At 58.0% G+C, this 27,066-nt stretch overlaps 1 protein-coding gene across 4 annotated transcripts; it reads right to left on the bottom strand.

Annotated features, from left to right (window-relative positions):
• Positions 1-1,109: 1,109 nt before the first annotated feature.
• Positions 1,110-26,022, bottom strand: SORBS3 (sorbin and SH3 domain containing 3; the record flags this gene model as incomplete). Of its 4 annotated transcripts, none has more annotated exons than XM_082611616.1 (21): positions 1,110-1,951; positions 3,760-3,866; positions 4,467-4,570; positions 5,377-5,685; positions 6,716-6,841; positions 8,813-8,927; positions 9,104-9,150; positions 9,276-9,328; positions 9,547-9,680; positions 10,126-10,172; positions 10,695-10,781; positions 11,604-11,657; positions 11,755-11,841; positions 12,114-12,204; positions 13,926-14,019; positions 14,473-14,511; positions 16,714-16,777; positions 17,692-17,885; positions 19,330-19,447; positions 19,708-19,864; positions 25,919-26,022. In XM_082611616.1, 21 exons carry the CDS (start codon positions 26,020-26,022, stop codon positions 1,890-1,892), a joined length of 2,193 nt encoding a protein of 730 aa, XP_082467742.1. In that variant the 3' UTR covers positions 1,110-1,889. The 4 variants fall into 4 exon arrangements, with proteins under 4 accessions (XP_082467742.1, XP_082467741.1, XP_082467743.1 ...); XM_082611615.1 differs by lacking the exon at positions 25,919-26,022 and adding an exon at positions 23,870-24,275; XM_082611617.1 differs by lacking the exons at positions 17,692-17,885; positions 25,919-26,022 and having other exon boundaries at positions 19,708-19,814.
• Between the last annotated feature and the right edge of the window lie 1,044 nt (positions 26,023-27,066).

Here is a 27,066-nt window from a genome sequence, read left to right as displayed (position 1 = left end):
AGAAGTGAAGGCAGGTCTTGTTCTTCAACCTGCTGTTTAACCAGCAGTGGAGCCTGGGCCGCACCCAGGCATGAGGAGCCTGCCAGGGACGGCCACAGCCCTGTCATTCAGAAGCCTCTCCCACCTGTCGTGATAGAATTAGCCACCACCGCCTCTTTCCACCCACCTAGGGTGCGGGTGCCCTAGGTGACAGGCCTAGATGACAGGATTGCCAGGAAGAATGTAAGAGAGGCCCAGCCCGGGGCCTCCCCACGGACCTCACGCATGACCTTCCTTCTCCAGGGCCTCTGGACAAGGACTGCACGGGCATTTGGTAGACTGTACAGAAAGGCAGCAATCGTCATCAGACCTGACTTCAGGTCTATAATGATGTGACCCAGACAATTTAATTTCTCTGCCTCAGTCTCTCCTCCTGTAAAATGGACTCATAACCTGCGTGTTGGGATGCTTACATCAGATAACATGTGGGTAACACCGTATGCCCTGCTCATCTCCCAGCAGTGGCCAAGGAATGGAGCTTTTCTTCCCGATTAGAGCGGCCAGGCCCAGACTATGCCCCTACAGGAACCACCAAGCCCCAGAAGAGTCGCCTTGGCTAGCTGTGCCCCACCACTCCCAGCTTCCTGCTATCGATTGCTCAAAAACCCGAGCCCAAAAAAAAAAAGTCAACAAACACACGAGAACTTCGGTGTGGAAATGGAACACACAGAAGGAAAACATTAGGAGCAGAACAAACAGAAATGTCATTTAGTTCAGCAACCCCATGGCAGCTCCAGAACCAAATAGCCCACAAACAAGGCCACATTCAGCTCCCATCTCTGGTTTCTCCCCACAGTCAGGCCTTGCCCTCATCCCTGTGACGTTAGTTCTTCTCTCAGCACTGCTTGCCAGGCAACTGCCCAACCCTTGGGGCTGCCCAATCGTGCCTGAGACCTGAGATCTTGAGAGATAATAATGGTTCTTTTGCAGCCTCCCGTTACACACACACACACACACACACACACTCACTCATTCACATCCCACCTGATTCCCTACGGCAGAAAGAATTCCCATAACCCTAAGCAGGTGGAGCCCTCTCCCACCACAAAGGAAAGGACAGGAAGGCAAGGTCCCTGACAGCCAGATTTATTTTACATTCTCTTCCACAGGGGACTTGGGGGTTGGGGGCCGCTGGGCAGGCAGGAGGACAGCACACATCAGTCTCCCTGGAATACATCCGGGACAGGCCAGTCCTGGGCCCCACCCTTCCTGGGCGCTACAGCAGCAGGAGGATAAGCAGGACCCAGGCCCAGGGCTCGGCAGCCTGTGGGAAGAGGGAGCCTTGGGCAAGACCTCTTGCCAGGCCTCGAATGCAAAGGAAGTGCTGCGTCCATCCCCCATCTCACTCCCAGGCCCAGCTGGAGGCAGGAAGGCAAAGGGGATGGCAGGCAAGCTGGAGTGAAAGGGGAGGAATCCCTTCCAGGCGAAGACGGCCTTTGGTCTCTATTAGGTTAGGAAGCTGGTCCTTGTTAGAGGAACCCCATGGGGGTGAAGCTGGGAGCGGGCCCCTGTTAGAGGAAACGCCATAGCAGGGTGGGGTGGCGGACGTGGGGGTCTGGTCTCAATAAGGGCCTGGAAATAGTCTCCACTTCAAAGCAGACCTCTATATTTGGGGAGTGGGGTAGCGGAGGAAATAAAAGGGCTGTTAGAGGAATGCTTGTGAATTGTGGGTGGGAATCAGTCCAGGGGGCTTCGAGGGAGGTTCCGTGGCAAAGGCTGCTGAGGCTCTCTGCAGATGCCAGCGGCTCAGGTCCTGGGGGAGGAGGATGGGGGGGCGACCTCTCTCCCGCGCGTAAGTTCTCTGCTCCCCATCCCATCCTGGCTGGGCTCTGAGTTGCCACGGAGACCACTCACACCGGGGCTACGTAATTTCCAGGGAATGTCCCAAATTTCTGGGTCCTCCGGGAGACACCTGAAATAGGAAAGACAGAAACAGCATTCCCCACGTTTTACAAGAGGAATTGGGTTGGGGGAGTGAGAGCCCTGCCCTCTGCTGGCAGTGCCCAGAACTGCAAGTGGAGTCCCGGTCCCAGGGAGCATTTGTTTTTTCTCACTCCTGCCCCCCCTAGAGGCAGAAGCTTAGATGGGACGAGCCACACTTCATGATTTCGATCATGATGCACGAAATCTGAGCACTGAACAACCGTGTACAACTCTGCACACAGCACTGAATAACCCCACCCGTCCTTGGGAAAGCAAGGACACAGGAAGATGAATCACAGAACTTAAGTCGGGAGGAATCTCACTGGTCTAGTATGACACCCTAATTTTAGAGATGGGGCAGGTAAGGCCACATGAATTCCCCCAAAGCATTCAGCTGCTTAGAGGCAAAGGCGGGACTAAAATCCAGGCCTCTGTCTGCTACAACCCCAAAGAAACCTGTGTGCTGGGGGAGAGGAGGGGAAATGCTAGAAGACACAGGAATATAAAATGAAATTAAAGTCCTGGACCTCCCCTTCCCGGCAGGCAGCCATTCCATCCTGACTCTCTTCTGAGCAGCCCAGGCCCATCTTGCCCGCAGGCCTTGCTGATACTCCTCCCCAAATCCTTCTCCTGTTCCCCTACTTCCTCCAGAAAGCCTTCCCTGACCTGCACTGTCCAAACTGCTACCCACCAGCCACATGTGGCTGCCGAGCACTTGAGAGGTGCCAGTGTGACTGAGAAACCGAACATTCTAGACCTTTCCTCTAAAAGCACTTGTGGCTTATTCCACGAAAGTGGTGCTTTTTCCTCTTGTCTTTATTAGGAGTTGTAAAAAGAAAATGCAAAAGTAGACGTGTACAGAGTAAAATGAGAATGTGCCCCGAAGCCCACCCAACCAAGTAAGGACTGTTAACAAGGTGGTGCTTCATAATCACTGGTGTGTCCGAAGCTCAGTCAGCAATGAGGTGCTGGGATTCAGATGAGAAAGGGGGCGCTGCCAGGTCAAGGGGCCATCCCTCCTCAGGCAGCCAGCCCTCCAACCCCTCAGGCCCTGCAGCCTGCTGAGTGGGAGCTTCCTGCAGGATGTTCACTGCTCTCCGAGGACAGCCTCATCCTCTGAAACTGAGGCCTGGACAGGGCCTGCCCACTCTGGGAAAAAGCCTGCTGGGTTGGTCACCTTGAACCAGGCCAAGGCCAACCTTAGGCTTCCTGCTTTAGTCCTTTGCCTGAGCTGCCCTTGGGCCAGCCCCGAGAGCCGGGATCTTTCTCCTCTCTCTCCTCTTGGGGGTGGGAGGAGTTAGCTGCTAGCTGGGGGTGGGGATACACAGGTGTGAGACTTGCTCCTTTCCATCGGGGGCTTAGTGTCTCAGGAGATAGGACCCTTCCCCTGCAAGGACTGCTCCAGAGACAGAGGTGTATGATGGAAGGAACAGGGGCCTGGGGGTTGGGAACCGTGCTGCCCTGAGTCCCGCTGGCTTCGCCAATGACCCTGAGCTGGTCTGCTTTCCTCCCAGGCCTCACCCCTCTTCAGGGAAGGAAGGCAGGCAACAGAAGTGCTGGCTGTGGGGAAGCAGCCAGTGCCCGGCCGGAAGGGTGGGGGATAGTCAGTCCGTGAACCTTTGCTGAACCAGCACTGGCTGCCAGTAGCAGCTACCCAAATCCCTCCAGGGACCCTGAGATACCCTTTCTGAACTGCCCCCAGCCCATCCCCCACAGGACCCAGAGATACCCCTTCTGGCCTGTCCCCCAAAGCATCCCCCTCGCACCCTGAGATACACCTGCCCCCAGCCCACATACCTACAAACCAGCCGTCGTCACACTGCTGCATGACATCCACCCAATCCCCCTCCCGCAGCTCCAGCTCATCCTCATTCTGGGGCCTGTACTGGTACATCGCCCGGTACCTGCAGGAAACATCGCCATGGCAACCGCCAGAGCCCTCACCCCTTCCCCAGACCAGGCCTGGAGTGTCTTAAAACCAAGGTAGCCGCATCCTCTGAATTTCCCAGTGTCCCTCCACGCTCCCATTAGCCCCTGGCCCAGTTCCAGGGATGGCGACTGTGTCCGGCTTTAGTGCATTCTTCCCCAGGCCTGCTCCCTGCTCTCCAAGCCCTAATCACCCAAATCCCACCTCCTCTGAGCTCCCAGTGCCTTCAAATCTGTCCTACCAGTTCCCACACTTTGTGCACACACGCGCTGACCTCAGGGCTGGAAACGCAGTGAGGAGACGGAGGTCAGGGGACCCAGTGTGGGAGGCTTGCTTTAAGGCCCAGGGCTGGCAGGGACAGGTCAGGAACACCGCAGACAAGCGCCCTCCCGCCCCCGCACCCCCCCCCACCCCCCCAAAATCACCCATAAGCACTATAAGGACAAGCACTCTTTAGTAGGAATTTACCAACTCCATCCTCGGATGTGGGGCAAGAGAGGGTTAGGGGGTCCATGTGCTCAACACTCCCTGCAGGGCAGCCCCCCCACCCTGACCAAGCACCCCAGACAGTACTCACAGGGTCCAGTGTATCTGAGTGGTGTTGGGGGACGAGGTCCCCAGCTCCAGGGGACGGCTGGAGCCTCCAGGATGGGACAGAGCTGACCCAGGGGTGCTGAGACTCTGGGGTCCACAGGAAGGCAGGCGGGCACATGCAAGCACGAAGGAGGAGAAGTGAACGGGCCTGCCCACCTCACCAGGAGCAGCTTCCCACGATGCCTCAACTTATCTCGCAATCCCCACAGCACAGGGAGATCTGTCTGACTGTTTCACTTCACAAGTGCTGGGAAGTTGGGCCCAGGTAGGGTAGATGGCTGATTTGAACACGTGCACGGACAAAGCCGGGAGCGGGAGAAGTCCTGTGCGCTGGCTCTGTCTGCCCATAACAGTTTGCTGAGTGAGTGGATGAACCCAGGAGCAGATGCACTTGTCTGTGGGCTATGTCAGCACGAGGACCCATGGCTATCATTTACCCATCAGCTACTACCTACCAACTACCCTCTGCATCTCTGCAGTGGGGATTACTATCCCCATTCTACAGGCGAGGAAACCCAGAACCAGAGAGGGCAAGTCATCTGCCCAAGGTCACACAGCAGGTGAATGGCAGACCCCCGACTCATGAAACACCCTGTCCCAGAGGCTGATATGGGGAAATCCCAAGAGTGGATTCTGGAAGGTCAGGAGGTTGGTGCTGGCTTTGGGTCCTACCTAGAAACTCCTGCCTCCCTGGGCTGCAGCTCAAGGACAGAACCAAGGGTCTGAGGTCCTCAAGGCCAGGATGGGGCTGCAACACAAGGTTCTGCCCAGTCACCCCACTAGTCTGCCCTGAGCCGTCTGGCCGGGATTCCGAAGCACAGACCATCGCAGGAATGGGAGATACAGTGCGCGGAGCAGGGCTCAGCTCTCCGGTCTAAGGCAGGTCACCTTACCTGGGTCTGGGGTCTGGGCTCCTGGGTGGGGAAGGAGAAGCCAGTGCGGCGGGGGGAGGTCCGGCCCCCCCAGTCGGTGGGGTCAAATGGGCTGCGCGGCATTAATGGGGAGCTGGGGTGATGGGCCAGGCGGGCAGTGGTCAGGCGGGGAGACGCAGGGAGCTGGGGGCTGTCGTCGCAGACCCGAAGCCGGGGCTCCCGGGTCACCTGCACGTAGCTGGCAGGGAAGATGCCCTGGCGCCCGGTGCCTGAGATGCGACCCTCGTACCAGTGCTCGTTCACCTTGCGGATCAGGCAGATGCGCTCCCCCTGGTCGCAGAGAGGGAGTTAGTATCTGCAGGGCCCTCCCGGGTGCCACGTACCCGAGGGAGCCTATGTGGGACAGTGTTATTTAAACCTAACACCTTGCACGAAGGGATCAGGCTCAGAGGGTGTCAGCAGGTTATACAGAGGTCACACAGCTCAATGCCAGGCTGGTAAGAAGCACTGGGCAGGCATTAGCCACCCCTGCCATGACTAGGTCCTTCCCTGCCTTTGCCCTGGGTTATCCGGTCACCACTGCATAAAGTAACAAACTCTCTGAGGGCAGCTGGTGAGTCCTCAAGCCCCCATGCTGACTAGTGATAGTGGGGCTGCCCTGGGAAGGATGGTCTCTGGCCTCCACCTGCCCCCACCTCTCTCCATCCAGCCACCTCCTTCCCCCTCTCTCCCTGGGCTAGCTCTTCTGGGGAAACATTTGCTAGTGGCAGTCATGGCCTCTGCCCCCAAGATCAGCCAAGGGAGACCAGTTCCCTGCTTTCCAGAACAACATTTTTCAAGCTTTCTGAACCATGATCTATAGTAAAAAATATGTCATAATAACAACCGAGCACACACACAAACATATATACATAACTGTCTAAAAGTTTGTAAAACACCTTTCTACATGCAAGGCATTCTAAGATTTCCATTCTATTAAACATGCTGAGGAAATTCCCTGGCGGTCCAGTGGTTAGAACTCGATGCTCTCACTGCCATGGGCCCAGGTTCGATCCCTGGTTGGGGAACTAAGATCCCACAAGCTGTGAGGATCCCGCCCCCAGAAAAAAAAAAAAAGCGGACTGTGATCCTCACAGCCTATCAAACTGCAATTTGAACAAAGCACAACTACTCTAGAAGTTTTGAACATTTAAAAAATGGACAAAATTAAGGGAAATATATCCAAAGAGACGGAGGAAAAAAATCTGAAATACTACTGAAGATGGGTACACCTGATTTTTTTTTAATGTTTTTACGGCACATATTTACCTGTGTCTTCACCTGCCCCTGCCCTGCACCCACACTCCCTGCCTGGCCGCACCTTTCGGAAGGAAAGCTCCACCTCCAGATCCCCCTTGAAGTTGTACTGGGCCACGGCTTCTCCATACTCTAGCACCTGGTAGGTCGGAGGCTTGATGGGCTTGGGGATCTCATCTGCAGGCAGCACCTGTGGGAAGAAAAGGCATGAGAAAGAGTCACCTTGGGCATCAACTGGGCACAGACCTGGGGCTCCTGGGAGGGTGAGGCAATATGGGCAAGATCTGTCCCCAGACCAGAGAGGAGACAGACACCAGACACAAGACTGCGGGTGGCCAGGGGTGAGCACAGGCAAGGGGGTAGTCAGTCCCAGAATGCTCCTGGAGGAAGAATTTCCATCAGAGGTATGTGGAGTGGGCATTATTAGAGTGGACAGCAGTGCAAATAGGGGACAGTTTAAATTGGAGCACAGAAGGACATGAGGAGTTCCAAGGAGCAGGGAACTCCTGGTTACCTAAAAGTGAGGATCTACCATTTCACTGCTGCTGAGAACCAAGTGTCCCTCCTCCTCCTCCTCCTCCTCCTCCCTTTCTACCCCACCAGGTGCCCTGAGTCCCCATGCTCTCTCTGCTTCACCCGACCCAGAAAATCAAGACACTAATAAACTAGTTCCTACTAAGATGTAAATGACTGATGACATAGAATACTATATATACTTTGTGGAACTTCAGGATCAGGGACATCGTTCTGAGGATAGGGGAGGTCTACTGATGCCTGTGAGATGAAGAGCCTGAATTAGATGACCCAATCCATGAGTCAAAAAGGAAGCCACAAAGGAAATGAGAATAGTTTGAGTTGAGTGAGAAAAACAAAATATCAAAATCTGTGGGATGTAGTTAAAGCAGTGCTTAGAGGAAAATTTATAGCATTAAATGTTTACATTAGGGGAAAAAGGTTTCAAATCAATAATCTAAACTACCACCCTAAAAAACTAGAAAAAGAACCTAATGCAAGCTGAAGGAAGGAAATAACGAAGTGGCAGAAATCAATGAAACTGAAAACAAAAATAGAGAAAAATCAGTGAAATCAAAAGTTGGTTCTTTGAAAAGATCAATAAAATTAACAAATCTCTAGCCAGAATAAGAAAAGATACAGATTACCAATATCAGGAATGAAAGAAAGGACATCACTCTGCATCTTACTGACATTAAAAGGATAATCAGGGGACTTCCCTGGTGGCACAGTGGTTAAGAATCTGCCTGCCAATGCAGGGGACACAGTTCGATCCCTGGTCCAGGAAGATCCCACATGCCGCGGAGCAACTAAGCCAGTGTGCCACAACTACAGAGCCTGTGCTTTAGAGCCCGCAAGCCATAACTACTGAGCCCACGTGCCACAACTACTGGAGCCCATGCTCCGCAACAAGAGAAGCCACTGCAATGAAGACGGAAGGCAGCCAAAAATAAATAAATTAATTAGAAAGAAAAAAAAAGGATAATCAGAAAACATTATGAACAACTTTATGCCAATAAATTAGATAATTTAAAATTCCTTAAAAGATGCAAATACCAGAGATAACCTGTAGCCCTATATTTATCAAATCCAGAACCTGTCTCTGGATTCAGATTCTAGATCTTCTACTTAACGACTTGTCTCTGAACCTTAGCAAGTGCATCTGCAAAATGGGGATGATTTATCACTTTCCCAGGTTAATGAGGGGAACAAAGGAAGTAATACATGTGAAGAAGATGATGCAAGTATATGTGATTTGTGAACTGTCACTCGATTCGTACTCTTGCCAGTTGCAATTAGAATTCTTCCCAAAGATAGCTTGAGAGAGGTGGATTCTGAGGGGTGAAAGTGGGGGAGGCCCGAGAGGGCCGGTGGCCTCTGGTACAGGAACTGAGTTGTTTCGTTCTTCCCCCCTGGGCTGGGCTCCACCTTTAGCCCTCATTTAACAAACATTTCCTGAGGGCATGAATGAGGCTGAGACTTGGCCCCTGCCCGGAGCTCACAGTTTTACGTCTTAGGAAACTTGCCAGATGTGAGGGAGCAGCCACCTCCAGAGAGAGAGGGGCCCAGGATGGTTAAAGGGGTCTCCACTCTCTGCAAACCCATCCGCCCACCCAGCCAGGCCCCTGCTTGTTGTTGCCCTGCTCACCTCCACGTAATTAGCAGGGAAGATGCCCAGCCGGCCGTGGTGCTCCCCCTCCAGCCAGTTTTTGTCCACCTCCTTGTGGATGTAGACAATGTCACCCTTCTTTAGAGTCAGCTCCCTGAAGGCCAGAGCAAGGACACCTAGCAACCTGAGGTCCTCCGGGTCCTCCTTCCCTTCGGACCCTGCGCAGCGCACCCCGAGTCCCCTCCACCCTCTGGGGGGCCCACTGCAGCTCTGTCCTCCCAGAGACTGCCCCAGAGGAAAGGGGAGGGAAGGGAAGAGAAGGGCACTTACTTAGGGGACTGTGCCTGGAAGTCAAACTTGAGGCGGGCGGCCTTCCTCTGGGCAGGGGGAGAGGACAGAGGGACTGACCTCAGTCAAGCAGCTGGCAGGTCGGGAAGAGCAGCACCGGGACCCACCCCAGGCCCTCCTTGCACCCTGACCCTAGCGCTCCCACCCCCCTTACCTTCTTCTCTTCCTTCCTGGCTGGGCTGCCCCCTGGTTCAGAGGCACTAGGGTCTGTGGAGAAGCACTACCTCAGCTTGGGAAGGCCATGTCTGGGGGGCAGGGTTGGGAATGGGGTTCTGCTCCCCCTCCCCGCCCAGGACAGGAACCAGTGGAAGCAGGGGGCTCCGTGACCTTCCTGCCACCTCCCCCGGGGCCCCAGCATCTCTGGTGCCTGGTGGTGGTGGTGGCCGTCTGCCTGGGTGAGAACAAGAGCAGGATCTGGTTCTTACCTCGGGTTGAGGGAGGGTAGTCGAAGTCCCTCCGACCTAGGAAGGGGCTTCCTCCGTCCGCCATCCTGTGGGCGCTCAGGGAGGAACCCTGGTAAAGTGCATTCGGGGAACTGGAGCTCCAGGCGGAGGCCGGGCTGCGCGGGGGCACACGAGTGAGCCACCTGTCTGGAGCTTCACAGCCTACCCGGCTCACCCCTGCCCGCCCAGATGTCTCACCCACTCCCTTCTCCCATCTCCCGCCGCCTCCTCCCAAGGCGTCTCCCAGGTCCCGGGCTCTCAGCAGGATGTCCTACTTCCCGAGCCGTAAAGGCCTGGAAAGGGTGCGGCCCGGGGTGGGGGAGGCGGGAGTGCGCGGCGGGATTCCCTCGCCGCCGCTACCCGAGTCCCGAGCTGGGGGTAGGCTTCCCTCTGCGGGCCAGGGACGGCCCCCCTGGCGGCGAGCGGTGGATCGGGCCCCCGCCGGCCACTTTCCGCGCTCCGGGCCCCTCCTCCCGCCGTCAGTGTCCCAGGCTCGCCCCCTCCCCGCGCCACGTCCCCGCCGGCGGCCCTCTCGCCCCGCCCCGCTCCGCCGCCACTCACCGCGCGGGGGGCCGCGGCTCCCGGGGCCGTCGGGGCGCCTGCGAGCTCTGTGCGGGAGACGGGCGCGGTCAGGGCCCGGGACGCCAGTCCCCGACACAGCCTAGGCCGCCGCCTCCGGAAAAGTTTGCGGCTCGTAGAGGAGCGGGAGGGGCGGGAGGGGGAGGGGTCCTAGAGCCGCCCGCGCGGGCGGCGGGCTGGGAACTGGAGGAGCAAGGAACCGGGGGAGGAACCGCGGGTGCGGAAGGGGGAGGGAGGCCGGGAAATCGGGGCCTGGTTGGGGTTGGGGTCCCAGCGGGCTGAGGTCTAGGGGGCGGGGCGAGGCGGGGGACCCCTCCGGCTCCCGTACGGCAGGCTGCCGTGGAGTCGGCCTGGGAGGGTTCTTAGGGGTCACTAGGAAGAGTGAACGCCCCGCATTTTAGGAAGGAGAGAGCAAACAGGGATGAAGTCTCCCAAGGTCACGAGTGCGGCTGGAGGCGACGCCTCTCGTCGGCCTGCGCCTCCCACCCAAGCCCGGCAGCCGCGGCTCCGGGTTCCTGCGTCCCCCCGGGAGGGGGCTGGGAGGCCGGTACCTTGGGGGACGGCTGCCCGGTCTCAATGGCACGCAGGTCCTTGTCCAGCTCGGCGCTCAGCTTGGCCAGCTCCCTCTCCAGCAGGACCTGGCGGCGGGTTACGGGGGGAGACTTGGACAGCGGGGAGGGGCGGGGGGCAGTGCACCGTGCGGGGCGCTGGTCAAAGGTCAGATGTGCGAAGCCCAGTAGGCAGCGGGACAAAACACATGGTGCTTGGGTAAAGGGCAGGCTGCCTACCTTTGGGCCTGACAGGAGGTGCGTCTCAGGGTGTCAGGAGGGCCCTGGCCGGTGACCAAGCTCACCCATCCCCTACTCCCATGGTAATACTTTAGTACTTCCTGATGTGCCTCAGTACCATTTTCTGTTGTATTACCTCTCTGTTCAAGAGCCTACAGGACTCCCTACTTCCTCGCCCATCCAGTTTTCTACGACCTTCCCCAGCCTGGCTTCACTCTACGAAACCTGCTTTCCCTCCCACTGCCTGTCCAGCCGGCTGAGTGTTACACACACACACACACACACACACACACACACACACACACACACACACGCCCCTCCAGCCTTTGCCTGTGTCTCCCCCATCTTGAGCCCCCTCTCTCTGCCTGTCCTCCAAGCTCTACCTCCAAGAACATTTCCTGACAATTCCAGTCCACACTAATCACTCCCTTCTCAGCTCCTGCTTTGATCAACACACAATTTTCAACACACGTTTATTGAGCGCCTACTGTATGCCAGCCACTGTCCTGGGTGCTGGGGGTATAGAGGTAAACTGTATGGGACAGGGGAGGGTCAGAGCTTTGGGTCCGTGGCCTTTGCCCATGGTCACTGGGACCAACACCACCCATAATCTCCCTCGTTGTTCCCCCAACATGCTGTCTCCCCTCCTGCCCACCTGCCCGCAACACTCACCTCGATGGGCTGGGGAGGCTTCTCAACAGGGTCATCTACCAGTGGTTTCTTGGGCTAAGAGTGGGACGAGTGAGTCAGAGGGGGTGAACTCGCTCCCCAAACGCACTAGCTGACGGTGCATCCTATTCCAGAGAACCAGGCCCACACTCACCTTCTTCCCAGTCTCTAGTTCTTGCAGAAACTGGTTCCAAGATTCTTCCGTCCAGACATTGTCTGCTTTCTCTCGGTGTCTGGACACCTGCATAGGGGTGGGTAGGCATCAGCTTGAGTAGAGAGGTACTGGGACACTGGCCAGGCTCAAAAAGCAGGCTTTCAGGCCACCGTCCCACCCCATCAGTGCCCTCCTAAGGATTCTGGGCTCTTCTGGCTGCACAGGCCCCAAGCTGAAAAAAAAAGCCTTATCTGTGCTATTGCAGCCGAGGGCCTGGCCGAAGAGTGTGGTGGTGGGAGAAGTGGGGAGGCGGGATGGAGGGGGTGGGGAGAGCGGTGGGGGGATGCTGGGTGAGCTACCTGATTTGGGGTCTGGTGCAGGGAGGAGGATGCTCCAGCATTGAAATTGAAGGTGTTTCTAAGAAACTCTTCAGAGACATCCCAGCTTCTTCTAAAAAAAGGGAAGGACATCTCTTCAGTTTCCTTTTAGGGAAACTGAGGCATGCGTGAGCACACAATCCTGGGGAGGGAGCTGCACCCCCTCCCCACCTGCCGCCGGGCTGTGGAAGCAGTGTTAAATAGTAAAACGTTATAAGCTCCAAGTTCGAATCCCAGCTGGCCCCACCACTTAGCTGTGTCACCTTTTGGCAAGTTAATGAATTCTCAGAGTCTCTGATTCAACACCTATAATATGAGAATGATTCCCACCTTCATAAGGGTGTGGTAAAGCTTAGGTGGGGGAACATAATGTGAGACCCAGGAGAAGGGCTGACACACACATCTGTTCCAGGAGTGGCCAGTCCCTTTCCTGCTGGCCTTGGTGAAATACCCTGCATCTGTGTTCTGTCTGGCCCCGTGACTGTGGGTATGTATGTTTGGGCAGCTTCGATGAAGCTGGTCGCCATGATTAAGTGCCTTGCACCAATGCCCAACGGTGTGGGACTATGTCTTAGCCCCAGGAAAACCCAGGACAGGGCAAAGGAGCCTGCAGGCCTGACCCTGGAGCTCTGGGCAAGTTACTTCTGATCCGTGGGCCTCAGTTCCCTGAGGTGCTAGATCAGTGATGTCATCTGTCACATTTGCCTTAGTTCCTCTGCAGGGCTTCCTTCTTGGCTGGCTGAAATGTTCCAGCCTCTGCTGAGTTTGAATGTTTCCACCAAGTGGAACCATTGTACCAAGCTTATCAAATGATGGAATGTCTGACGGGAGGGTCCGTATTTGTTGGCTGTAACTATGACTCCATTCTCTATTTTAGAAAGAACATCAGTAATAACACTGATAATGAGAATGGAATACATTGTTCCTAGTTTAAGGAAGCTCTAGTCGTAATTAAGCCTGTATTATAATAATGTTTGTGGAGACTTGCAATGTACCTTGATCTTCACGACCACCCTCTGATGCCCACTTAACAGATGGGGCTAGTGAGGCCTAGATTGGTTACCTCGGTCAAGGTCACATGGCTAGGGGGAGCACACCGGCTTTAATCCAGAACTCTGGGTCCAAATCTTGACCAAATCTTGTCCAAATCTTAGTCTCCACCTTATCGATGATGCCAAGAGCCACAGCCCAGTTAAGACCATGCTGATGAGGTCACCCCCTCCCCATAAAGGAATCAGAAACTCATCGATTACACTGTGACAGAGAAGCTCCTGATTCTTAAGGTTGGGCTGAGCTCTTACAGGGCCCTGCAGCCCGGGCTGGGCTCAGGTGGTTTGCACAAAGAAAAGGAACTCCGTCTTTGACCTATCTGGAGGGTTCCTCTCTCAGCGGCATCTGGGAGAAAGCTTGGGATCCTCTATGCCCCTTGTTTCCTTCCAGGTTTCAGAGTGGATGGCCACAGGTCCCAGGTCCACGCCTAGTCATGGGCTGCCCCGCTCTCCACCCCATATGATGAGTGGATCTTTGGGGTGATGAGTTCCTGCCACCAACCACAGAGGCATCACAGGCGGTCCTGACCAGGAATGGCGCAAAGTCCATCCCTGCCCGCCATTCCCCTTTGGCTCTGGCGGGGAGGGGAGCATCTGGAGCAGTGGGGACCCTGAGAAGGGGCACAGCCATGGAGGGGAGCCAGCCGCCCTGCTCCAAGACTGTGCCAGCTGTGGCCACCAGGGGGCGCCAGTCCCCCACAAGGAAGCCTGCGCCCCTCTGCAGCTCCTCCCCACGGTGGCTCACCCGCTCAGAGACGACGTCTGGCCTGGCCTGGCAGCAGGTCTGTGCTGGGGCCCTGGATGCCTTGAGTCTGCTGAGGTGGCACAGGAAGAAGCCACTGAAAGTGGGAGAAAACAAGCAGGGGTGGTGGGAGGTGAGAGCTGGGGTTGAGGGCGCCTGGGTGACCCTTGAAGGTTCTGGCCCACACCCACCCGTGCTCCTGGATGGCTGGTGGGAATGGGGGTGATAGTCTGGACCACGAAATATGGGCTTGGGGCCAAGAGCTTTACATTCTTTACTGAACCTTCCAAACATCTCCGGGGTGTTCCCGTTTTACACGTGAGGAAAGAGAGGCCCAGAGAAATCACGGCCAGGGCTAGGCATTCGTCGCCGGACAGTGAAGCTGAGGCTCTTAATTACCATCTACCAGGGCATATGGAGCTCGCGGAAATGGGCTATACAAACTTCTCAAGCTGAGCTCAGCCAACTGGGGAGCCCCAAAGCCAGGTGTGGCTGCAGGGAGGGGCAGATGCAGGCGCCGGGCCGGGGTGGGACACCCGCACGCCCTCACCTTTGGGTGCTTCCTTGAAGGTCCGGTCCAGCTGCAAGTCTGTGGGAGCAGAAAGGACCAGGTCAGGGCTGGGGCAACAAGCGAGGATGGGGAGCCCCATGAGGCTGCCCCAGAGGCTCCCAGCACCCCTCCTGCCTAGAGCAGGGGCCAAGGGGCTGAGTCAGAGCCTGAAGAATGTCCCGAGGGAGGGAAGGAATTAGGTTTCTGGGAGGGCTTGAAATGCCTCTGGCCAGACTTAGGGCCTGAGCGAGCCAACAGGGGCAGCGGCCTCGCCCAAACCCTCCTGCCCCTCCCTCCCGGCGTTCCCACACACACCCTCTCCCTGACCTTTGCAGACCTGCCCTCACCAGGTCAGTCTGGGGAATCCCACTTCCCCTTCGCCCTCTTTCCCTTTCTGCACCCTCTTCTAAACACCTGTCCTTCCCCCTTTGCCCAGACCCACTCCTCAAGGTGCTCAGGACTTTCTGGGGCCTCCTAGGAAAAGCTACTGACCAGCCAACCCACTTGATCCCCTTGGCACGCAGACATACGACCAGAGTTCCGACATTAAACGCAAACCAAAACGCCCCTCTCCGGATCCCACACCTTCCTCCAGCTCCCGGAGTTTTCTGCTCTCCTTTGCAGCAAACCGCTGGCCATACGGAACTCAGTGTCTCCAGTTCCCCTTCCCGATAAGCGATAAGCAGGCTTTCAGCCTGAGCCACCCTCATCAAGTACCCCAGTGACCTCTGCCTTACAAGATCAAAGGGCAGTCCCACTTGACCATCAACAGCATCTTTCACAGTGGATCACTTCCTCCTTTTGAAATTCCTTCTCACTTGGCTTCAGGGAGACCACTCTGGTTTTCCTCCTGCCTCCCGGGCTGCCCCTGCCCAGGCTGCCTAGCTGATGCCTGCCCATCTCTCAAACCAAGTGCTTCAGGGCTCAGTCCCTGGGCCTCCGTCCCTCCGTCTCCCTGGGTGATCTGGTCTAGTCTTCTACCTTAAAGATCACTGTCTGCTCCAGGGACTCATAACCTTAGCTGCACATCGGAGTTACTTGGAGGAACCTTTAAATCAAAATCTCTTTGAGTGGGTCCCGGTTATTAACATCTGCAGCTTAGGCCTCGCCTCTGAACTGCAGACTTGTATATCAGTTGCCACTTTGGCAACTGAACGAAACTGAACGCCCCTTAGACCTGCACCTCTCGCGGCCTCCCCCGTGTGTACATGCATTTATAAAGGGCAACTCCATCGACTCACTCAGGTTTAAAGTCATCCCCGACTCACCTCTTTCAATCCATCAGCAAATTCCCACGACTGTCTCTGGAATCCCACCAGACCCGCTGCTACCGCCCTGGTCCGAGACTCTTTAGCCTGGATTCAAGCCAGGCCTCCTGACTGGTCCCCCACCTCCGCCCAGCCCCGCCTCTTCCCCGCCTGGCAGCCAGAGGGAGCCTCTTCAGCCATCACTGGCCAGAGCCTGTCACTCACTCTTCTGCTCAGAGCCTCTGGGTGGCTCCTCAGTTCTCGCAGAGTAAAAGCCAAAGGCTCTGGGCGACCACATCCCAGCGCCTCTGTGATCCATCTCCTAACACGTGCCCCTCTCACTGTGGTCCAGCCCCTCCCTGCGGCTCCAGAACATGCCCAGCCTGCTCGGCCTCTGGGTCCCTGGTGCTCCCCAAGCGGCAACGCTCCTCCCCCAGCCCTGCAGGGCCAACTCCTTCACTCCCTTAGCTCCCCGCTCAGACGCCACTTCTCAGGGGCCTTTCCTGACCAGCCTGCGTGAGGTGGCGGCCTCCCTGCACTGGGCGCTCCCCCGGCTTTTTTTCCCTAGCCCTTACCACCACCTGCCATGTTAAATACTTATCTGTTTATTCTGTGACCCCCCTCTGCCTTAAGCTTCGCTAGGGCAGAGACATTCTCTGTTGCTCCCTGTTTTGTTTTCAGCACCTAGCATGGTGCTCAGCACACAGCAAGTGCTCAACAGTTGGTTAAGGGACTGACTGAACAAATGTGTGACCTCATGGCTTCCCAGGCCCTCAGAGGACACCGGGAACAGTGTGTGGTCATTGTCCCCCAAGTACAGGGAGGAGATTGGCGGCTCCTTCCTTTGGCCTGTTTTAGCAACCACTCATCAGAGCCTGGGGTGGGTGGAGAGACTTCCCTGGGCAGGTAAGTTCCCTTTCCTACCCCTTACTCCCCAAGCCCCAGGGGTCCGAGCCCATGTAAGCAGAGAGAGGGCTCTGGAAGGGTGTCTCACCTGGCATTTTCCGGTGAATCTGCTGGAACATTCTCCGGTACCAGTCCCTGGGACTGTCAACACTCTGGGATCAGAGAAGGCAAAGTCAGGCTACCCTCCCAATATCAAACCACAGAAGTTTCCTCCTCCCTAAGTCCTTCCTCTGGCCACCCTTGAAGCCCCAGCGGGTGGGCTGTTGTGACATCTTTAACAACCATAACTTCGTGTAGCGTGTTATGTTTGAACAAGATATATGGAAGTATCTCCACCAGTGATGGTCCCTAAGCTGTGAGATTTGGGGTAGTTTACATTTTTTTTCCTCTTAGCTTTTCTGTATTTCTGATGATTCCACACAGAACATGTGTTTCTATGTAATGAAAAATAAATGCAACAGTTTCGGTGGGGAGATGGGGCGGGAATGGTATTTCACATCCTCTCCCTCACCTGTGACGCAAAAGAACCCTGGGAGGCAGAAGGGTATGTTACCAACTTGAGTTTCACTTGAGGGTGAGGAGGTGGAGAACTAAAGGAGGCGACTGACTCAGGACAGGCCTGGGGGTGGAGGAAGGGCAGGTCCCCCGCGCCCGGACCCCACCCCCGGATCCTCCCACGCCTGCCACCCCTTGAGGCCTTCTCACTCAGGACTCTCCCATTCACCCCTTCAGCCGGTAACTTACTCAGCACCCGTTTCACGAGTGCCGTGCCAGGTCCTGGGGCCGTGAAAATCGGGGGGGTCCCTGCCAGGGTCAGCCCTTACACCAGTGACGCTCTGCCACTGAGAACCTGGCGGGCGGTCTAGAACCGCCCCCCCAAGACCACTGTGCAACTCAGACGTGCAAGAGTGCCTGTCATTTTATGGGGCTCATGATCCCCCAAACCCATCATGGTGGAACCCCTGCTTTAGTCTGGCACGGCTTGGGTACAGCCTTTGTTGTCAGAGGTGGAGCTCAGCGTGGGTCCCTGGGCCCCATCGACCAGTGGCCCCAACCCTGGACTCACAGATCGGGGTGCAATAGGCATGCCGCTCTCATCCACAGGCCCGATTCCCTCATACTTGACCCAGCGCTTGTTCAGACGTTTGCTATCCTTGGTCCACGTGGCTGACCAGTTCTGGGGATGCTGGGAGGCAGGGGTCTTCTGGTTCCCAGAAGGCCGGCTCCCAGGACCTGGCCAGGTCTGATACCAGGCAGGGTCTGTGGGGCACGTACAGGGGAGCTTTAGCAAAGGGCTGGGGTCCCACCTGGGCTTGTTTGTCCCTTAGCTCCTCAGGACACTGATCCCCGTGGGTTCAAAAGTTTCAACATCTCCTTGTTTGTCTGAGTTGACGACACAGATTGTCCAAATGTCCCCATCCCCAGCAGGACCACAGGCCTCTGTTTATTTTTTAGTAGTTAAAGTGAATGAAAATGGATTTTATCTTGAGAAATCTGTGCCCATCCCCACCCCACCCTGCTTTGCTGGGGATGTCCTAAAAGTTTTCAGAGTGAGAGCCGGAATCGTCACTTGCAGAGGATGCTGGGGGGAGACAATCCAGGTGAGGAGGCAGCGGCGTGTGGCAGAAAAGGCCCTGGGGCTGGGGGCGAAGACTGAAACCAGACCTGGGCTCTGCCGCCTACCGGCTGCGTGACCATGGGCACAGCAATCAACCTCTCAGTGCCTGTTTCCACTTCTGTAAAATGAGGGTAGTCATGGCAGAGATGCAGGGAGATCTAGTGTGTATGACTGTATTCAGGACAGGGCCTGACACACAGTCAACGGGCAAGGGACAGAAACTCATTCACCAGAACTTTCAGCCCCCAGGTGTGACAACGTAAGGGCTTCAGGGCAGGATGGACGAGGGTTTGAATCTCAGTTCAGCCTCTGGGACTGAACATCCCTGAGACTCAGGTTCTTCACTGGGAAGATGTTGATAATCACACCTTACCTTGTCAGGATATCAAGGGATGAGGTGAGATGAGGCCTGTAAAGTGCCTTTACAGTGTCCAGAATTTTCTACGTGCTTAACAGCTATTTGTTAAATGCATGAACTACTTGACACAGGGCCTGCCTCAAGGGAATGCTCAGTAAAGGTTGCCACCCTCCTCAGGAGAGGGGCCCTTGGGGTGGGCCTGCACCCAGGAGGTCCCAGGATCTCCCAGACCCCGTGGCCCAGGCGGGGCTGACTCACAGGCTCCCAGAGCTGCTTCTCTGGCCTTCTGCTGGGCCACCGAGTACAGACCGGAGCAGCCCTTAGGGGGCCTGTCTTGAGTTCAGCCCCCTCCCCTTCTATAGGCAACACACGCTTGCATTCCTCCACCCTCCATCCCCAGTCCAAGCTATCTCCTGGCCATCTGGAGGTCCACCGGGCCCCTAAGCCTATGTCCCCTGCACAGGGCCTTCCCCTGGCACTGGGTGGGGCAGGCAGGGGAAGGGATGTGTCAGCCGGGTCTCTCCCACAGCAGTTTCCCTCTCACAAGCCAGCAGGCTCACACGGGAGGGACGGTTAGCTGAGCTAACTGGCCCCAGGCCCTCGAGAGGCCTCCATCCACCTCCTGCCCCTCCAGCCTGACCCAGGGTGGAGCCAGAAGGCAGGGTCCAGGAAGCTCTGACCCCCACCTCCACGGCGCTCCTGTAGCAGGTTTTCCTGAGCAGACCCACCTGGGTGCCTGGAAGCATCTCTCCTCGGTGGGAAGTACCCATTGCACACGGTCCTGGGCGCAGGGTCATGGAACTGGAAATTAAGGGTGTTGGAGCCACCATTCCGGATCACGGGCACCTGTGGGGAGGGGCCGGGAGCAGCAGGCAGCTCAGGCCCAGAGGGCTCTGCAGACGGGTGGGAGGGATGGCTACTAGGGCACAGCCATACCCCATGGGGACGGCTTGACCCTCTCCAGGAAACCAGCGAGGCTCTCTAGAGCGATCACCTCCCTCCTTCCCTCCCTCCATCCCTTTAATCCTCCCGCTCCCCCACCTGTCCTGAGAGCCCCCCACCAACTACAGGCCCCCAGTAACCCTCTCCCTCGCTATTTCACTCACCCGTGTCCCCCGGGGGGATGACCCTACATGGGCCCGGAGGTGGCTGGGGATGAAGTCATCCAGGCTGAGCGCAGCTGGGAGGCTGCGGGCTGGGGCCTGCATGCTTGGGTCAAGGCCGGGGGACCCCGGGTGTACCAGCTGCTCCTCTGCGTGTCCTCTGTGGGGAAGGGAGGGGGAAGGGAGAGCCCTGCTGTGTCCAGGCTGCCGTGCCCTCTGGGCCCAACCTCGGGGTCGGGCCAGCTGGGTGGGAGCTCACGGACCCGGGAGAAAGGCCACTGCGGGCACCCGCCTGCAGGCTGCCGGGCCGGCTCCCAGAGGCACAATGGGCCGCTTGTTAGGCCGCGGGCCGGAGCTCCGGGTGGGAGTGGGGGAGGGGAGGCCGGGCCGGGAGGAGGGGAGGCTGGCCGGGAGCGCGCCTGCTGGCCGGGAGCGCGCCTGCTGGCCGGCCCCTCTGGGGCTCTCAGTGCACAGCGCGGCCCTCTCCCCCCGGAGCGAAGGCAGAGGGAACTGGGGCAGCTGGCAGGGAAGGGCCTGGGCACTGGGACTTGGTTTCAGTTCCCTCTGCCATCCCCAGGCCCTGTGTGGGCATCTGCTTGCCAGCGGGCACAAGGGGCTACTCAGGCTGGGGGGAGAGGCCCCGGACCACGGTGAGGCCACCCGCCCACTGCCCGACGGGGCCAAGGTTCCGGGGAGGTGGAGCGCGCCGGGCATTTCCAGGCCGCGGGAACCATTCCTTCTGAGCTCAGAGGAGCATCAGCTCTCTTCTTTGGCCTCTTTGCTCGGACTGAAGCCTCAGAGGGCTCAGGGTGCCCGTGAGGGGTGGGGCGGGGAGCCGAGCCGCGGGGGAGCAGGAAGGTGGACCTGCTCACGCGCAGGCGGTGCTGAGTGTCACGCACACGCACACGCACAGATGTGCGCACACGCCCCTCTTTCTCCTACAGCTCCAGGCTGTTTTTTGAACAGAGGGTCTTCCTGGGAGTACCATGCCTGACTGGCCAGCTGGGTTCTTCTGCCCGGGGCAAAGGTTAGGTCAGGGGAGAGGGCTTCCGGCAGAGAGGAGCCGGTGGGGCTTTTCCACCAGAGAGCTCAGCTGTCCCGCCTCACCTGTCCTACTGGACATGGCCAGAGGCTGAGCCAACCTCTGCCACCTTCCGGCGCTGGACCAGTTCTGGCACTTTTGTTCAGAGTTAAGGCTTGCACGTGCCTGTGGGGTCTGGGGACTCACGGGAGGGCGGCGAGGGCCTTGTGAGGTGCTGTGTGTGCGGGGTGGAGTGTAAGCACACTGCTCCGAATGTGACTTGCGCAGGGGGCACCATGGGGGGGGTGATGTGAGCAGCATGGGCGTTGTGGGTACAGAGGGGGGTCAGCTGAATAGTAGGCGGGGGGTGTGCAGTGGAGGTGTGTGTGTGCAGTGCAGGTGTGTGCAGTGAAAGTGTGTGTGCAGTGGGGGTGTGTGTGCAGTGGGGGTGTGTGTGCAGTGGAGGTGTGTGTGCGGTGGAGGTGTGTGTGCAGTGGGGGGGGTGCCGTGGAGGTGTGTGTGTGCAGTGCAGGTGTGTGTAGTGGGGTGTGTGTGCAGTGAAGGTGTGTGCGCAGTGCAGGTGTGTGCAGTGAAAGTGTGTGTGCAGTGGGGGTGTGTGTGCAGTGGGGGTGTGTGTGCAGTGGAGGTGTGTGTGCGGTGGAGGTGTGTGTGCAGTGGGGGGGGTGCCGTGGAGGTGTGTGTGTGCAGTGCAGGTGTGTGTAGTGGGGTGTGTGTGCAGTGAAGGTGTGTGCGCAGTGCAGGTGTGTGCAGTGAAAGTGTGTGTGCAGTGGGGGTGTGTGTGCAGTGGGGGTGTGTGTGCAGTGGGGTGTGTGTGCAGTGGAGATGTGTGTGCAGTGGGGGGGTGCCGTGGAGGTGTGTGTGTGCAGTGGAGGTGTGTGTGCAGTGGGGGGGGTGCCGTGGAGGTGTGTGTGTGCAGTGGGGGTGTGTGCAGTGGAGGTGTGTGTGTGCAGTGGAGGTGTGTGTGTGCAGTGGAGGTGTGTGCAGTGGAGGTGTGTGTGTGCAGTGGAGGTGTGTGTGTGCAGTGGAGGTGTGTGCAGTGGAGGTGTGTGTGTGCAGTGGAGGTGTGTGCAGTGGAGGTGTGTGTGTGCAGTGGGGGTGTGTGTGTGCAGTGGAGGTGTGTGTGCAGTGGAGGTGTGTGTGCAGTGGGGGTGTGTGCAGTGGAGGTGTGTGTGTGCGGTGGAGGTGTGTGTGCAGTGGAGGTGTGTGTGCAGTGGAGGTGTGTGCAGTGGGGTGTGTGTGTGCAGTGGAGGTGTGTGTGTGCAGTGGAGGTGTGTGTGTGCAGTGGAGGTGTGTGCAGTGGAGGTGTGTGTGTGCAGTGGAGGTGTGTGCAGTGGAGGTGTGTGTGTGCAGTGGAGGTGTGTGCAGTGGAGGTGTGTGTGTGCAGTGGAGGTGTGTGTGTGCAGTGGAGGTGTGTGCAGTGGAGGTGTGTGTGTGCAGTGGGGTGTGTGTGCAGTGGAGGTGTGTGTGTGCAGTGGAGGTGTGTGTGTGCAGTGGAGGTGTGTGCAGTGGAGGTGTGTGTGTGCAGTGGAGGTGTGTGCAGTGGAGGTGTGTGCAGTGGAGGTGTGTGTGTGCAGTGGGGTGTGTGTGCAGTGGAGGTGTGTGTGTGCAGTGGAGGTGTGTGCAGTGGAGGTGTGTGTGTGCAGTGGAGGTGTGTGCAGTGGAGGTGTGTGTGTGCAGTGGAGGTGTGTGCAGTGGAGGTGTGTGTGTGCAGTGGAGGTGTGTGTGTGCAGTGGAGGTGTGTGCAGTGGAGGTGTGTGTGTGCAGTGGAGGTGTGTGTGTGCAGTGGGGGTGTGTGCAGTGGAGGTGTGTGTGCAGTGGAGGTGTGTGTGCAGTGGGGGTGTGTGCAGTGGAGGTGTGTGTGTGCAGTGGAGGTGTGTGCAGTGGAGGTGTGTGTGTGCAGTGGAGGTGTGTGTGTGCAGTGGGGGGCTCATATGAGCAGCACAAGTGTTGTGGAGGCCAGAGGGGATGAAGGTGCGATGGGGGCTGTGATTACTGCTGTACTCAGTTCCTGCTCAGCCATGGTGGGGGGGCGGTGCTGCAGGGTACACACTAGGCTGGGGGCAGCTCCCTGACTCCAGTCTGAGCGGGGATTCCCTCTGACATTCAAAAAGACCTGCTGGGGACACAGCTTTTCCGGGCCCACCTCTGGCTGTGCCGGGTGTAGAGGGCTGAGGCTGGAGGAGGGGCCTCTCACCAGCTGGATCCAATTAGGACTCCTACCAAAAGCGAAACAGGCCGACACACCCCTGTTCCTGCTGCTCTCCCTCCCTTTGCGGGGGAAATTGAGGCGGGGGAGAGTGGGAGATCCGAGGGCTGGGGCAGGCTGGTTCCTAGCCGCAACCCCTCCCCCGCCAGCTGACCACCGGAGGCCAAGTTGCGAGGTCAGCACTGGCAGTCCTGCCCATCAGCTGACCCAGCCTGCTTTCCTCTGCCTGCGGCCCACCCTGCTGTGTTCACTGAGAAGGGCCCTCCAGTAGGAAGGGGCGGGCAGGAGCTCTGCCCACACCACCTGATTTTCCAGGGTCTGCTGATCCTTGGTGGCCCAGCCTGACCCTCCCCAACACAGCTCCCGGGGGCGCACGTCTCAGGATATGCAGGGGTGGGTGGGGAAGGGTGGGCTGAGTTTTCCTCCTGGCGGCTGTACCAGGAGACGACAAGGAGGACTTCTTGCAGGGAAGATGGAGGCACGGGGGTCAATGGGTCCAGCATCTGGCAGAGGACAGGGGTGCCAGGAAATTCCTGGGGTCCTCCCAGAATTCAGGCAGCCTTTCACCCCGGCAGCCAGCTCCAAAGGGCTAGAAGAGGTGAAGTAGCCCTGCTGTAGTTGGCAGACTCCTTCCTCCCTCTAAGTACTGCCCTGACCTTGGGGGCCTGGCCCTAGGCGCATTCCGGGGTATTTTCCAGCTACAAGTCCACGTGGACAAGGACAGGTTTTCTCCAATTTCACCTTATCTGGATTGAGGGGGGACTTCTCAACTCTCTCCTCCCCGGGGTTTGGGACCAGGACCCCGGGGGGAGGGGCCTTGCCTTCCCCTCGTGTTGGATGCGGGTCCCTCCTCGACTGCGCCCCCCGCCCCGCCCCGCCGCGTCTCCTCTCCACCGCCTCTCCTTCCCGGCACCTACCTTCCCAGGCGAGCAGGTGGCGGGGACTGAGGACGCCCGAGAGGACAGGAGCATCTCTGCGCGGCTCCTGCCTGGCGCAGCCGCGACGGGCCCTCGGGGAGGGAGGGCGGGCAGGGAGAAGTCCGGGCTGTGCCGTCCGCCCTCGTGACCGGGTCAGGACGGGCTCCGCTAGGCCGGGCCCCAGAGGAGGAAGAGGAGAATCGACGGAGCCGGAGTTGGGGGAGGGGGGCGAGGGCGCGCGCTGGGAGGAAGGACCGTGAGAGGCGCGCGCGCGGCGGAATGTGTCTCCCTGCGATCTGGTCCGTGGGCCGGGCTGGAGTGGAGGGCGGGGGCTCGGGTCGGCCGGCCCGGGGCGGGCGAGTGCTCCCCGTCGGGGCGCGGGCGGGCGGGCAGCGGGGACGGCGTGGGCCCTGCCGGGGGCCGGGCCGGCCGCGAGGCGGCGCCGGGAGGAACCGCCCAGGGTCCCCTGGGAGCCCGCTCCGGTTTCCCAGCTGCTTCCCCGGCCCCCACCGCAGGGCGGGGGCCAGCGAGCGCCACTCAGAGTTTCCAGCGACAATTCCAGCGGGTGGGAAGGGAGCCGCTGCACGGCGGAGCCAGGACAGAGGGCAGGAATGATTAACGAACCCGGGTGAGCCAGCAACTGATACGGAGCCGGCGGCCTCGGAAACGGGACCGGGATGCAGACAGGCTGGGGCCGAGATAAAGGCGCCGCACAGGCAGAGTGGCCTAGCGGGCCCTGCCGTCTCTCTGCCCACTTGGGGAGAGAGTTTGTGATTGCGTGAGCGCGCGTCCGGGCGAGTGCAAACACACACACATGCGCGCGTGCGCTGGCAAACGGGCGGATGCTCACACACGTGCAAGGCCCGCGGAGGACAGCGCGGGAGGAAATCGGCCTAAAACAGCGACTCGCTGGGCATGCCGCGCCCCTGAAGAGGACGAGGGCGGTGACCCTTTGGCGGGGATGGGGTTACCAGGGTCTTGGTGTTCCCACACACCGTCCTTGTTTTGATCTTGCTGCTTTTCCGCTGTTCCCGCTGCTCTGACAACGGGTCCCAAGAGCCCGCGCGCGCCAGTTGGCTCCCAACCCCTCTGGCCATCCCATCTTCCCCTTCTCCCCCAAGCCTCTGTGCCGGCATAGGGCCTGTTACAGCGAGGGTACTTGATGAATGCTTAACTGCTAGTGGACAGACCCTGGGGTACCACTTCTTAGCCCCTGGCTTGGCTCTGGGACCCCAAGCCAACCAGATAGCAAATACCTGCTGGACAGTCTCAGATCTATTTGGGGAGTGATCAATTGTAGATTATGAAAATACGAAAATGTTTATCGCAGACCTACTGGGAGTTAGACTGGTGCCCTAAGTTCACCATGAACTTCAGAGTGTTTCCCAAGCACATCATTCAACTCAAAAGTTGAGAAGAAAGGGAATGGAGAAAGATGAAACCATATTTTAAAATCCCTGCCATCACTGAGGCGATCAGCTCTATCTTCTCCCAGTTCAGGTAAAAGAGCTATCCGGGTTGTGGGGAACCAGCTTGAAACAATCTCACATGTGAAAAGCGGAAGGAGAGGCTTAGGTTGAGAAGAGGCTTGAGAGAGAGAGGCATGCCACCTAGCTTCCAGTGTCTGCAGGGCTGTCAGTGTGGCAACAGACTGGCTGCACTAGCCGACTGGCTGCATACTCCGAAGCAGATCCAAGGTCTCCAGCAAAGAGATTTCAGAGGTTCCAAGTCTGCCACTTGTGGGGCATCTTCATAAAGGCCACTATTGCGCTGAATAAGGGAACTGAACCAGATCCCCTTTAAGGCCCCTTCCAAGAATCCCTGATTCACCAGGAAAGCTGAAGGGATGGGGATGGGATGGGTAGTCCCTGCCCACAGAAGTCAGCATCAGAAAGGAGGGAGGAGCTCTGGGACTACCTGAGGGCAGGCAGCAGTGCATCTCCCCTCTCCTAAAGCTTGGGTACCTGCCCACCCCTAGGCACCATCCTCTTCCCTCCCTCAGGGACAAAGTATGTGCCTGCCTCCCCTGTCACCAGTTTTTTTCCCCACCTGTCAGGATCCTGGCGACTAAGGGCCACATCTCTTTCATGTTCTTCCTTGTTCTCCAAAGGTGGTGAAGCTGACAATCTTCCAACTCCAGGAATCCTGGCCATACACCCTCTCACCAGCAGTGAGCTCCTCTTATTCTCTAGGGCTCTGACCTGGACTCCAAGATAAATATTTAATGTAGAGTGTGCAGCTGAGCCGACAAAGGTCCCAACTTCCTGTTTCTCACAAGGGGAGGTGGCAGCCATGGGCGCGGAGCTGGGGACTGGCTACCAGCCTCATTGCTATGGGAGTGGGGAGTCCTGTAAACAGCTTTGCAGGAGGAGGTGGGGTAGGCCCTGCTGGAGACCTGAGCCTTCCTCCTAAGCTGCTTTGACTTCTTCCTGTCCGCTTGGGCCCTGCTGGGCTTATCACCTTCTCTCTCAGGTCAGAACCTGCTTTGCCCTGGCACCACTGGAAATAACTCTCCCTCTCAAGAGTCACAGGCCGTGTGCCCGGACCAAGGAGGAGCTCTAACAGGATCTCCCTCCAACACACAGCCTCACAGGAGACAGGATGAGAGATTGGTGGGAGCACAGAGCCTAAGGGACCTGGACCGACGACTCCTTTTCTGCCCATGTTTAGGGAGAAGAATCCCTCCTCTTTGAAAAGTGGAAGATTAAAGGAAAAAGACTAGTGAAATCCAGAGATTCAGCCAAAAACCAGGTGTCTGATTTCTCTGCTCCTCCCCCCAGCCTCAGCTCTGCTTGCTGCTGGCCTGACCAGGCAGAGAGCTGGCATGGCTTAGGGAGAAGCTGAGGATAGGGAAGGCCGTGCTAGGTGACCTAGCTGTTGTCAACAACAGAGCAGATTCCTTTCATCCCAATGCACTATCTCCTCCGGCCAACTCACTTATCGCCTGACAGGGACCTCTGTCCCTGGGAGTCTTCCCCATCTCTGGCACGGTCTTTTGTCAGGGGACTGCCTCTGCCTTCTCAGGGCCACCTGAGCCATAGTAAACACTGTTACATAACCGCTGTGTTTTTTCTAGCTATCTGATCCTGGTCGCAGGGGCCCTACCCTCACCCTGCTCCTTGAGGCCACCACCTTTTGTTCCACGGGTTATCCCCCAGTGGCCCCCGTGTCAACTCGGGTCCGTCCACGCCCACCAC

Source organism: Mesoplodon mirus (genome assembly GCF_964341445.2).
Source record: "Mesoplodon mirus genome assembly, chromosome: 1".
NCBI classification, from domain to species: domain Eukaryota; kingdom Metazoa; phylum Chordata; class Mammalia; order Artiodactyla; family Ziphiidae; genus Mesoplodon; species Mesoplodon mirus.
Note: the sequence above shows the minus strand (reverse complement) of the source record. Positions and strands in the feature narration are given on the sequence as shown.